At 40.4% G+C, this 14,766-nt stretch overlaps 1 protein-coding gene across 1 annotated transcript in view; it reads left to right on the top strand.

Annotated features, from left to right (window-relative positions):
• Positions 1-13,918, top strand: part of LOC124273820 (fibrinogen-like protein 1) — a 39,135-nt gene extending 25,217 nt beyond the window's left edge. Inside the window, exons 2-3 of the mRNA XM_046709132.1 lie at positions 12,494-12,596; positions 12,883-13,918. Coding sequence (XP_046565088.1) covers positions 12,494-12,596; positions 12,883-13,535 — 756 coding nt within the window. The 3' untranslated portion in view covers positions 13,536-13,918. The remainder of the gene's footprint in view (positions 1-12,493; positions 12,597-12,882) is intronic.
• The last annotated feature ends 848 nt before the right edge of the window (positions 13,919-14,766 follow it).

Raw genomic sequence — 14,766 nt, 5'->3', positions numbered from 1 at the left:
CAGCAATTGTTTTCACCAAGAAGAAACACAATGTAGGCACCTACACTACCTACTCCATCACACACATTAGCATGTGCCGCATCAGTGAACACAACTATCTTCCAGCTGGAAGCATTGCCGATATTCCGGAACACAAGCTTTGCTTCATTTTCTTTCAGCTTTCTGATCACCTTGATTGCTCTCAACAAGTCTTCTACTGTACCCTTCTTGAACTTGGTGCTGAGATCAATCATTTCAAAAGCAATGACGTCAGGACGACAACCTTGCACAACCCAGTTGATTCTGCCAACCATCTGTCTCAATACCGTATGTTCTTTCACAGTTAGATTTTCAGCTTTTTGTGATTTTCTTTGAGGTGACACATTGTCGAACTCTAAATCTTGCACATATTCATTCTGATCTAGCACAATAGCACCAGGATTCTGCGTGATCTGAAAACCAACATATCTGAATTGTCCACTCTCCATCTACCCAGCTTTGAAATACTGAACTAACTGTGCTATGATTTTGTCAAAATGAGGTTGTCCACAGTGTAAGAAATCGTCAACATGACAAGCAATCATTCCTATGAGACATCCACCATCAATCTAAACTCTTGTAAACGTCCAAGCTCTTCACTTTCGCCTTCACACAATCAATATCACCATGTCTGGATCTTGGAATAGTCACCACGTTAACATCATGGACTATCACTTTCATCCAGTCATGCACTTTGTCAAGGTTCGCACTTGTCACAGTTTCTCCATCACCTGCACATATGTTGAACACATTCTTATTTCGCCCAGACACTTTGCCTCCTCTACTCACAACTGTAGCAACCACCCAATCATCTTTTGATGTGTCTTTGAACTGTATCTTGTCATCCTTCTTCAAACTGATTTTACTTCCCTTGGCTTCATCCATGTTTGTTGTTTCATCCGTCATGTTATCGGCTGCCTGTACCTTAGTCTCATCATTTTGAGAGTTTTCATTCGACATGTGTCCTGCAATCATTTCTGAAAGCTGCATGTCAAGTCTGTCCACTTCAAATCCATGGCGGGGCGGTGGGGTAGCCTAGTGGTTAAAGCGTTGGCTCGTCACGCCGAGGACCCGGGTTCGAATCCCCACATGGGTACAATGTGTGAAGCCCATTTCTGGTGTCCCCCGCCGTGATGTTGCTGGAATATTGCTAAAAGCGGCGTAAAACCAAAACTCAGTCAGTCAGGCAGTCAAATCCATGGCCTCTTACACTGTTGCGCTGCAGCTGGTTCTCTCTCTCTCCAGTATTCCCATTACACTTAAATTCCAGTCCTGATTTTATCAGTCTATTTGGTGACACTCTAACAAACACCCCGCCGTGTCGAGTGAGTGAGTGAGTGAGTGAGTTAAAATTTAACGTCACTTCGGCAATATTTCAGCCATATCGTGACGAGAACAATCAATTTTCTACATAGTAAGTAATGATAAACTGTAAAACCTGTCAACGAAGGACAGTAAAATAACAAGATAATCACAGATTCGAAATTAAAACTAGTAATTAAATCTAAAACATTTTAACTATAGGGGACAACACAATATAAAAATGGGCTATAGATCGCTAACAACTGAAGGTAGATCACCATACTAGGGACCATAGGGACTTACAGTACATTTCCTTCCTGCATGGGCCCTAGCTGGATTTACACCATCCCCTCAGCTGTTAGCAATTGAGATATATCTAGACATACATTAAAATTACACATATTCTACGATTAAAAAACGGATTGTTGAAATTTACTTTGAATGTTTTGGGACTTTCGTACCCTCTCAGGAGGACAATAATTTTAGGTACTTTAACCCCCCTCGAGGATACAGCCACTAACAATCTGTGTTACAAATTCAAACTTCCAATCATAAAATATTTAGCTATTTACAGATCAGTCAACTAATCTAATTCTTTAAAAATTCAATTATTAAATGAGAATTAACAGTGTAAAAAAGATCCTTCAATGTTTTGACATTAAAATACTTATCCCTTGTGATGGAATATTCAACACAGTCAAGCAGGACATGCTTGACTGTGATTTGTTCATCACAAGGGATGCAAAATGGAGGATCTTCGCCTTTCAGTAAATATTCGTGGGTATACCGAGTGTGGCCAATGCGACATGGGCGCATAATGACCTCTTCAAATCTGGACTGACAACCCAAGTAGGTGTAACCAATGTAGGGTTTTATTGCATGTAATTTATTAATACCTACTTGGGTGTCCCACTTCTTCTGCATTAGATCGCGGATGTATGTTCTAATGCTGGCTTTATAATCAGAATATGGGATAAGAAGTGGTGTCACAGATTTGTTGAGTGCTGCCTTGGCAGCAATATCAGCCATTGTGTTCCCAGAAATGCCAACGTGACTGGGTAACCAACAAAAGACGATGTCGCATTGGCCAGTAGCAAGTTCATTGGACAATTCAATAATTTCTATTAAAAGTGGATGTTTGCAAGAAAGATTTTTAATAGCCTGAAGACACGAAAGAGAATCTGAAAAGATGATATATTGTTTATATTTACGGTGTTTATTAATATATTTAAGAGCTGTTAGTATTGCGTTTGCTTCTGCTGTGAAAATTGAACTGTCATTGGGTATTCTGGAAGATATCGTTTTTGACCCAATGACAGTGGCACAAGCAACCGCGCCACCATCCTTGGATCCATCTGTATATAAGGATTTATAGGTATTATATTTATTTCTTAATTGACTAAATTCTTGTTTATACTGTAAATCATTAGTTTCGGATTTTTTAAATGTGGTTAATGTTAAGTCAACGTCTGGCCTCACCAATTGCCAAGGAGGAGACGAAAGAAGACGGGAAGGAGATATATTCTCCAGCTCAATGCCAGCAGCAGAAAGGAATGGTTTAATTCTGAGCCCAAGAGGCGGAACAAGAGAAGGCTTTTTGTTATACAAATCCTCATAAAGAGGAATGAAGAGACAGTTAAATGCAGGGTTAGACTCGTTAGAATATAGTTTGGTAATATATTGTGAAGATAATTTAATACGGCGTTGGGAAAGAGAAGGCTCATCTGCCTCAACATAGAGACTATCAACTGGAGAAGTTCTAAATGATCCAAGACAGAGTCTTAGACCTTGGTGGTGAACAGAATCGAGTAGTTTAAGGTTGCTTTTGCAGGCTCCGCCATATACGAACCATAATCAAGTTTAGATCGTACCAATGATCGGTATAAGTGAAGGAGGGTAGTTTGATCCCTTCCCCACTTTGAATTGGAGACAACCTTTAACAAATCGAGTGCCTTCAGGCATTTAGCTTTAAGGGATTTAATATGTGGCAGGAATGTTAAATGGGAATCGAAAATTAGGCCCAAGAATTTGGCCTCCTTTACAACTTTGATGGGAATGCCATTTAAAGATAGTTCTGGGTCCTTATGAGGCTTATATTTACGGCAGAAATGTATACAATTAGTTTTGGATTTAGAAAATTTAAAGCCGTTTTCAAGACACCATTTATTTATTTTATTTAAACACAACTGCATTTGCCGTTCAATAGTATGCATATTTTTATTTCCGCGACAAGAAATATTAAAATCATCCACAAAAAGTGATCCATCAATTGAATCGTTTAAAACCTTGGATAAACTGTTAATCTTAATGCTAAATAATGTGACAGACAAAATACTTCCTTGTGGAACACCCTGATCCTGATTATAATGGTCAGACAGGGTTGAACCCACTCGGACTTGAAATTGTCTGTCTTTTAAAATTTGTGATATAAAAAGAGGCAAACGGCCTCTCAAACCCAAATCATGTAAATCCTTCAAAATGCCATGCTTCCAGGTCGTATCAGAAGCTTTCTCAAGATCAAAGAATATCGATACAGCATGTTGTTTATTGACTATTGCATTTTTGACAAAGGATTCTAAACGTACCAAATGATCAATGGTACTACGATTTTTCCTGAAACCACATTGAATATTTGTTATGAGGTTATTGGTTTCAAGATACCATGTTAACCTGTTGTTTACCATTCGTTCCATGGTTTTGCAGACACAACTCGTTAAAGAGATTGGTCTATAATTAGACGGATCTGTATGATCCCGACCAGGTTTTGGAATGGGGACTACAATGGCATTACGCCATGAAGTGGGGAAATTACCTGAAGTCCATATTGAATCAAAAATATTTAGAAGAGTTCCCAAACATGATTCAGGTAAATGCTTCAAGAGCTGATAGTGAATATTATCAGCTCCTGTTGCTGTATCATGAGCTTGTTCAAGGGCAGTGTGGAGCTCATGTAATGAAAATAATTCATTATAGTCTTCGCCATTGTCTGAGTTAAAATTTATTCTCCTTTTCTCTTGTTGTTTCTGATATTTTTGAAATTCTGGTACGTAATTTGACGAAGAAGAATGTTTGGCGAGAGTTTCACCCAGCGTATTGGCAATGTCAGACTTATCAGTTAATAAATTATCACCATCCTTCAGATGGTGGACAGTAGATTTGGAACCTTTGCCCTTTATTCGTTGAATCATGTTCCACACCTTTGAAATTGGTGTGCGTGAATTTAACTTGGAAACATAATTTCGCCAAGACTGACGCTTATTCTGTTTAAAGGCACGTCGAGCTTTGGCACTATTTATTTTGACATTATTTAAATTGTGAACTGTAGGATGCCGGCGAAAGTATTTCTCTGCCTTCTTCCTACACTTCCTGGCCTGTTTGCAATCATCAGTAAACCATGGTTTACGAATGTGTGGTGTCGCAGAGGACTTAGGAATAGTTTCATCAGCTATTTGATTCAGTCTATCCGAGAACAACTGAATAGGATCTAGAGCATTGACAAAAAAGTCAGATTTCAGTTCGTCAGTACAAAGTGTCTGATATAATGACCAGTTTGCCTTAGTAAAATTTCGCCTTGTTGCAGGAGGATCATCAGTTGGATTTACAGCTGAAAGTATTGTGGGGAAATGGTCACTTCCACACAGGTCATCATGAACTGACCATTCGAATTCGTTATAAATATTTGGGTCTGTGAGTGATAGATCTAGTGCAGAATATGTTCCTGTACCAGGGTGTAAATACGTGGCTGATCCATCATTAAATATGCACAGGTCATTATTAGAAATGAAGTCTTCGAGGATTTTCCCTTTAATGTTAGTATCAGTACTTCCCCACAAAGGGTTATGACCATTAAGATCACCCATGATAATACAGGGCTTGGGAAGCTGGTCGAATAGATCCTGAAGATCAGACTGCTGAAGAGCTGAAGATGGAGAAATGTACAATGAACAAAGAGTGAAGGTTATTTGTAACGAAAGACGGACAGCAACCGCCTGAAGAGGACTTTTAAGGGGGACAGAGCTATGAATCACACCCTGCCTCACCAAAATAGAAGCGCCGCCGGTGGCTTTATCACCTGGAGGTGAAAACGAATGGAATGAATTGTACTGACGAAATTCAAATTTGTCTGTATTTTTCAGGTATGTCTCCTGTAAACTAAACACAGATGGTTTAAAATCCTGCGATAATAATTGTAGATCCTGAAAATTGTTCCTAAGACCCCTGCAATTCCATTGGATTAAGTTCATAAAAAATGCTTATGGTGGTTTGACTGGAGATCGAGAATGCAAGGAGTCATCACTCCTACACGTTGTGTGTGAAGAAGCAATCTCCATGTCAAGTGGTTCAAACGAATTTTGAACCACCACAGGAGGGCTCAAAGAAGGAGAATCTTCCAAATGCTGAAGTGCTCTGTTCTTTTTCCTTAACTTTTTGTTTTCTTTTCTTGAAAGTTGGGTAACACTCTGTGTTGCCTGAGTTGAATGTATATTGTCTGGTTGCGTTTCGTCAGTCTGGGAGGCTGATGAACGTTGACAATCGTTTGATGTTAGATCAGTGTCATTCAAGGTTATTTGATCATCAGTCACCCAAGATATAACGGTTTGGCATGCAGTTGAAACTGGTTGAGATTTATAAACAGGTGTCGGAGAAGGAGAAGAAACTATGGCTGAGTATGTTGGTCCTGTAGAAGATTTAGACTCTTCATTTACTACTTTCTTTGCTTCAAAGTATGATATGTTGTTAGTACATTTGATTTTGAGAACTTTGGCCTCATATACAAACTTTGGGCAAGATTTGGAGGATGCCAGATGATTACCACCACAGTTAGCGCATTGTATGGTATCACTGCAGTCATTACTCTCGTGACTTCCACTGCAGCGAGAGCATACAGATTTGCCTGTGCAAGACCTTGCACCATGTCCAAAGTTTTGGCACTTATAACACCGGAGTGGATTTGGTACATATACCTCCACTCCGATGTTACAGTATCCAGCCTTAATGGATTTCGGAAGCTGTGTCATACCAAACGTGAATAGGTATGTATTTGTTTTTTACAATGTTTGAGTCTTGTTTCCTGGTAAAACGCTTCACAGTAGTAACACCTTGGTCCTTTAACTCTGCCACAATCTCGTCTTCATCCATGTCGGATAAACAACGGGACCTGTCTCTCACAATACCTCTGCAAGTGTTCAATGTCTTATGCACTGAGACAACAACCTGTTTATTCACAAACTGCTGTAATCCCAGCAGATTGACAGATTGCTGCCTCCGAACACATTCTACCAAAAGTGAACCATTTCGGAGGCGGGTGACATTCTTTACCTCTCCGCAGACACCTTGGATGCCCTTGGAGACGGCAAAAGGATTGATATTTAACGGACTCCCATCATCAGTTGCAATAACCAAAAATCTTGGCCAGGATTCAGTCAATAAAGGGGATACCTCCTCATCAGATGAAGAAGAAAGATGTCTCCGTTTATTTGTTTTAGACGAACCAGAATGCGTGTTTTGAGCCATAGTAAAATAATAAGGTTCGGCAACCCTGCCCCCCACCCGCCATCGAGTGTCAACATGGACGATGTTGCAATGGAAACCAGACTGCAACACCAGGGCTACAGGGAGGCTATACTCCAGAAACACAGACATGAATAGCTAAGAAATCTAAAAGAATAAATGTCAGGCTGGTTCGGCCCATGACATTAATCTCAAGAAACTCAGAATTCAGAGATCCATATCACCAGATTGGCCCATGAGCCACCGCCTTCTGGCACAGGACTCTAGGCAATGTAATTTCATCAAACATTTGAATATTCAAAGTCAAAATGGTCTGAATTGTTCAAAACAGCAAATATTGAAAGCAGTTTCCATGCGCAGGGCATGGCGTGACCAGCCGATTGATTGAACCGGGCCAGTTCAACCACCCGTCTAGGTGAAGTAAGGGGCGAAGTGGTGTGTTGGGCAAAGGAACACTGTTCCTGGAACCAGTGCCCTCAACCACCAGCCTCCCGTCCTCCACCGACACAGGGGCGCAACCCACGGCCAACGGGTTGGTGGACCAAATATTCCCCCCGGGTCCACAACGGGGGGTTGAAGGGCACTTAGCGTTACCCAGCACCCACCGCGAGGAGGTGGCCCGTCATGGGTGCCCCGCCGTGTCGAACAAACACAACGATTCCATCTCGGAACACAACCTTGCCTGGACCTAACCAATGTTCACTGCCATCACGTTTGTAATACACCAAATCACCATGATGGTATATTTCCTCCGAGGCTCTAATTTTGCAACGCAGAGCTCTTCGGATCCTTTCATTTGCTTCTGAGGCGATAAATGCTTTCCTCGCTGCATGCAAAGGGTTCAGATGTTCAGCAAATGACTCACTTCTTGTCACACCGTCAAGTGCTGGGACCGTTTCACTCATGATGTTTGGCAAGTTTGGATTCTTCCCAAACACTAACTGGTAGCTACTGAAACCATGCCACATTTGCAAAGCATTGCGAGCCATATTCGCCCAACACAGGAGTATATCAAGAGGTGTTTCTGGACACTGTTCCTCCATTCTAGCAAGCATCATATCAGTCACTGAGTGGATTCTCTCACATAGTCCGTTCTGAAATGGGCTTTCCGCAGCAGTTATGTGAACTCGGATGTTCAGTATACTAGCCACCTCTCTTATTTCGTCGGCATTGAACTCCCCTCCATTGTCTGTCAGGATACTTTGCATCACTCCGAATCCAGCTCCTACCCAGTGCGTCATAATCTTGTCAATCACTTCACTTGGTGTTTTCCAAGTAATGCAGGCAGACACAGTTAATCTAGACCACATGTCCATAGCAACTGTCTCGTTGAATTGCGATGCCATTGGAAATGCAACAGCACGTTCTTGGCTGGTGTTCTTGTGTAGATCTTACATAACTGACACCGCTCATAAATTGCATGGACAGTGTCCCGGAACTCTTCTCTCCAGACACCTGCATCCTTAAGAAGGGCCACAAGCTTTCTCTCTGAAGGATGAGCAAACTGTCTGTGTAATTTCAAGAGAGTCTTGTACCGTTCGTCTTTGTCGAGTTTCTGAAGCAACACAGCATGTGCTTCTTCAATTGGTATTTGCTCATTCTTGTCAATGCAGTAGTGACCCGATGATGTATAGTTCAGATTCACTTTCTGTCCAAGAATTTCTGCTGTATCATTCCCAAGATCCAACTTGATTCGTGCCTCCTTCATAGCATGTTTTGATAGTAGTAATGGTATATCAGAATCCACAACATCTGTTCTGATTCTGGTGGCTTTTCCAGCCATCACAGCAGGTATTTCATAATATCCCAGTGACTTCAGCATCTCACAACCTCCAAACTTGAACACTTTTACACCATCGCACACTGTCACTTTTTCTTTGTCCACTTGATCCAGAGACGCTATGTATCCATTAAGCCATGTTCTGCCACACACTGTACTCAAACACGCACTGTCCAAAACTGCACATGATCTAGCACCATTGCTTAACTGAGCCAAACCTTCCTTGATACTTCCAGTGAACAGCACCACTTGTTTTTCTGTCTGTACTGGTTCACCTTCAGTATAGTTGTCTCTTGATGACATGTTTTCAAAGCTGTGAGGACAATGTGCAATTAGATGTCGGAATGAACCACATGCAAGACAAGTTAAAGTTCTACCATTTGCACCAACAGGGTTCATAGCTCGATCTGACTGTCCTCGACCTCTCCAAGTACTTCCTCTTCCTCTGCCATTACCAAATCCTCTTGATCTGAAATATCTGCAACGAGATCTGCCAGACTGACTAAAATATGTTTCTTCTTCTTGAGCCACGAAGGCTGGTTCCACCTTTATATTCGCAAATGCTGCTGAGCTTGCACCACCACCTGCCTGCTGACCGAGGAATTTCTTCAGTGAAACCTTAGCTTGATCATACAAATCTTCCTTTTTAGTATAGTCCATGCCTGTCATAACCAACATTTTCTCTTCTTTGCTTATCTTTGCACGTCTGAAAGCAAGACTCATTCCCTGTGGAAGACTCATTCCCTTTCTCAAAATCTTGTTGTATCTTTGATCAAATGTTGAAATAAATTCATTAATTGACTGTCCAGATTCACGTTCATAGTCCTCAAAATCTTCAAATTTATCCAAACTATCTGCCAGGTCATCCCCATTTTTTATCCAAAAACGTCAACAAGGTATCGAAACCATCTTCTTTCTTCAAACACTTCCTCACGTATACCAATCTCGTTTTCAGGCAAGGACAGAGCTAAGACCATACCTTGTTTCTCTTTCTTTAAGTCAGTAACTTCCCGCTATGCAAGCAGTTCCTGTTTGTAACGCTCGTAACTCTTACTAAGGTTGAAATCCGGAGGGTTGATTCGCACAGCCATGGTACGAAATGTTCCACTTCTGTACACTGAGTATACTTTGTCCCGCTACCGAGTCCAGTTTTTGATCATGTCTACAATGGAATAACTTCGTTCAACTACAGAATTAATTGTTCAGATTGATAATTGTCGCTTTCACTGAAGATGTCACTATGCAACTGAATATCCATCACATCATATACTGGCAGAATACAACTGAACGCAAATTTCACTTGTCCAACATCATGGTCAAGGTTCAATCAGTAACTTCAAACTTCATACGGTGTAACTCACAGGATATACAGTCAATACGCTTGCCACAATGATTAGAATATGCAAACCATGCTCTGCTACCACTGTTAATTCATCTCTATGATAACCAACACTGTATTCATTCACATATGCTATTCATCTGTCACGTCACCTTGTATACATGCTCACTCGCTTATACCCGGGAATTACCCATAAGCCCCATAGCTAGGCTGTAACATGCGCCGAGCAGAGTTCACAGCAGACGACATCAACAGTAACTGCCTCTCTATTGTATGCATATTTGCACCATTACAATCATCCACAAAAAGTGATCCTTCAACTGAATCAGTTAAAACCATTTGTTTCAATATCAAATAAGGTGAAATACACAATACTGATTTATGGAACACCGTGATCCTGATTGTAAAAGTTCAGACAGGGTTGACGCAACTCGGACTTGAAATTGTCTGCTATAACCTGTGATATAAGCTGAACTAAACTATATCTCAACCAAAATCCTTTATAATTCCGTGCTTTCAGGTAGCATCGTATGCTTTCTCCAGATCAAATAAATTTTATACTACATGTTGTTTAGGTACAATTCCACTTGTAACAAAGGATTCTAATCGTAATGATGAATTGTACTTCTATTTGTCCGGAAACCACATTAACTGTTTGTTACGAGGTTACTGGTTTCCAGAGAGCAAATTAATATATTATTTACCATGGTTTTACAGACACAGCCAGTTAAAGCTACTGGTGTGTAATGGGAAGGATATGTGTGCTCTTCGTCAGGCTTCGGTATAGGGACTACAACGGCATTATGTCACGAAGGTGGAAAATTCCATATTTCATCAAATATATCTGTACTGTGACCAGTTATTCAGTCTTGTATAAACACACAGCCAGCTAACCAACTATCAAATTTTTAATGATTCCTGATGCATAATCTAGCATTACAGATGACTGGTGATTGTTTGTTTGACATATAGATGTGGTAGGACTTGATAGTTATATGGTGAAAAGACAGAAATGAATACAAAAGATCGAATAGTTCTACAATGGTTCTGATAATGCAAAAGGTCATTGAAATAAATCTGTACAACATGTTTAAGCTTATTCATATTTCTTACATTATACATTCTAATATGATAAAAAAAATGCATTAATTCATGGAAATGATTCCTACATCAATAATTAATTAAAAGAGATTTCAATAAATTTTTTCAATGAAGTAAAATTCTGTGACCTCTGCCAATGGAGCCAAAACATAGCAAAAGATGAAACCATTAAAAAAAAGTACATTCAAAGCTCATTTCCTTACCAAAAGTTATGATGAAAGTGACAAAAAGCCTTACTGATATATACGAAACAAAACTTATACTGCGGGGACTGTTAAATTGTGTGCCTTAGGTTAATTGGTTCCTAAATTCAGGTGCTGGTAGCAGACGACATCTTATCGTAAAGGCTCACAAACCTATCCCCACTGGGAAGAGTTCTAGTGGGGGAGGTAACTCTATAGCTCATAGACTGACTGAAGCGTCCATAAAATCGTTTCCGGGTTTCCAGACATGATTCAGGTAAATGCTCAAGGGCCGTATGTAGCTCATTGTTTGTGATATTTAAAAAAATCAGGAACTTAATTTGATGATAAAGAATGTTCATCATGAAGGCTGGAGTTTCACCAAGTTTACTGGCAATGTCAGCTGTATCAGCTAATTAAATATCATCTTCTTGTCGATAGTGAACAGTAAATTTTGAACCTGTGTCTTTTATCATATTCCACACTGACATCCTTTGACATTGGTGTACGACAATTTATTTTGGATAGAGTTCCTCCACGACTGACGCTTATTCTGCTGAAATGTGCTTCGAGCCATAGGCATTTAAAATTTTGACTTTATTCAAATTATCGACTGTAGGATGTGGGCGAAAATACGTTTCTGCTTTCTTCATACACTTTCTATCCTGATGGCTTTCATTATGAAACCAGGAAAAGAACGTGTGGTACATGTCAAGATAAGGAATTGCATCGGACATCATCTTTTCGCTGATGCCTCAAATTTTGAAATTTGATCCACGTATCTACAATAGAACGCTTTCAGGACTTTTCTGGGGCCTTGAATGTTGTAATCGTCGTCGAACAACATCTGAGCAATAATCGTATGACGCCGTTTGAAATCTTGGTATAAAGAGCGATAACATTTTGTGATACGCTGAAAAGCGGAAAATCGTTATTGCATGACTATTGTTTATGAATATGCTAGTTTGTAGGTGAATTAGTAACTGATTATACCGCTTAGAATAACATTCCAGTAATATGATGTCAACCTAGAAGGAAAGCTTGGTAGGTTTGTACCACTTTGGTAAAACCAATGAACACTAGTAAGGTGCTGGGGCGTATCGGGATTCGAACTCCTATATCCTATGTTTCTGACATGCTAAAGGGACTCAGCTATCTACAGAGGCGTATCTGTGAGTATACTGCAATATATTTCGTTCCATGGAACCCTGATCTGAAAATTGTTTGTTCATACTAACAACTGACTCTTTTACCTTACAGGTCCAGAACCGATGCATGAATGGGGGCGAATATGACCAGGACAAGCTAAGCTGTCAATGTTATGGTGGCTATATCGGCCAGTTCTGTGAAAGAATCATGCAAGGTAAGGCGATAATCATAGCCGAGCTGTCCTTTCTTAAACTAATTTCAGAAACTACACCCAATTGTTACATGTAATCAAAGATGTAATTATATAGATGCTCTACTTTCAAATAAGGAAAGGGAAACCACATTAATGGGTCACTAAAATAAATACAAAATGTGACAGCTTGTTTCTAAAGCCCTCTATGAACAAAACTATTGTACATCTGACTACACTGAACTAAATGTACCTGGAAAGAGTCTTTTGCCAATACTTGCGTTCTAAATTATGGATAACATTCTTTCAGATTGTTCGGAAGGATATAGCACACATCATTATAACAAGGGGTCTGGGATATATTTAATTCAACCATATATGGCACCTGGCCCATTCAAAGTCAAGTGCAGGATGCAGTACGGTGGCAATACATATATTCAAATTCATATGGACGGATCTACCAATTTCAATCGGTCGTGGCAAGAATACAAGGATGGCTTTGGGGACCTTACCAAGGACTTCTGGCTTGGAAACGACAAAATAGCTTCCATTACAAATGGGCGCAGTCAGTTACTCACATTTAAAACTACAGATAATAGTTCCACTGTTCAAAGACAGAGAATATACAAATCTTTCACCCTTTCCCAAGATGGCCTCTACACAATGACATATGAACGGTCTTGGGCACACATACTTCCTGAACATGTTGGTGGTGATTGTTTAGCCGAATTGAAGGGGCAGCCCTTCTCTACCTTCGATCGTGACAACGATGACAGCCCCCTGAACTGTGCTCAAGAGCACCAGTCTGGATTTTGGTTCAAGAACTGCACCCCCTGTAATCCCAATGGTGTTTGGTCAGAGACTCCGGACAAGCTGAGAGCTGGAGTACCTTGGGAGATGTTCTGGACACCTGTAACAGGAGACAACCTGATACTGTCATGCTTTGCCTATTTGAAAGCCTAATTATTTTTATATATTACTGTTAACGCCTCATCCAGGTTGTTCCTTGTTCCCGCTGTCCATCATCATATTTGAGAGGTTGAACTCCGCGGCAGAAAAATATATTCTGGCCCAGTGCTGAGAACAAAGTTTGCACCTTGAGTTCCGTTTGGTGATGAATTGTGTTTTTATTCCCACATTTTTATAAAACATTTCTTTAGACGTCCAAAATGAACGTTTGTTAAAAGTCATGCCATTTGACCGATTTAGTTGAAGAGGTGCAATCGTAAGGAGAGACATCATATGTTACACACAGAGAAAATCCTTTTGGCACATACAGACTTTCACGACACCGCTTGTCTCCAAATCTTGACAGAGGGACGTGTTCCAGCTAGGCAATAATAGCGGACACACTGCATATGCCTGCAGGATGAGAACATTATAGTTCTCGAATGACCTTCTAAATGGATAGATTATAACCCCCATAGAACATTTGGGAGATAAGCAGTGACAACAGTCAACCGCCACCCAAAACGTTTGAGCACTGTAACATACATTACAGGACGAGTTAGCTCGGATTCCACAAGATGTGGAGAAGGTTTGGAATCACACGGTTATCACAACAGATACTCAGAAGCACGCCCACGTGTATACATGATATCTTAAAAAAAGGCTATCTTTCTTTGAACCAGTAGATTAAATGTTTTAACATTCAGCTTTACATTCTTCCCAAATATAGTTTCAAGTTAAACCGTTTTGATACTTGCTGCGATAACATTCTTTTACATGCTCTCAAATTTGTTTCATCTGAAATGGGTGATAGTCTAGTTATAGTCCTTTGTCAACAGCATTATACAGTCTATTATTGTTGTCAACAATGTTTAACTTCATGTCATCACGATGTGGCTGAAATTTTGTCGCGTGCCGTAAAATGTGAACTCACTCACCACTCTTTTGGGAGGGTATAGATCGAACTAAAACCTGGTTTGATAGTAATTGCCATCTAGCTGCATATATATAAGTTCATCAGGGCGGTGGGGTAGCCTGGTGGTTAAAGTGTTCGCTCGTCACGCCGAAGGCCCGGGTTCGATTCCCCACATGGGTACAATGTGAGAAGCCCATTTCTGGTGTCCCCCGCCGTGATGTTGCTGGAATAGTGCTAAAAACGGCGTAAAACTATATTCACTCACTCACTCACTATAAATTCATTAACTCACCAACTGTAGTTACAGTACTGTCCTTGGCAAAGGCAAAG

This window comes from Haliotis rubra, unplaced genomic scaffold (assembly GCF_003918875.1).
Source record: "Haliotis rubra isolate DU_JTF1 unplaced genomic scaffold, ASM391887v1 Scf1038, whole genome shotgun sequence".
NCBI lineage: Eukaryota > Metazoa > Mollusca > Gastropoda > Lepetellida > Haliotidae > Haliotis > Haliotis rubra.
This window is presented reverse-complemented; position numbering and strand designations above follow the sequence as displayed.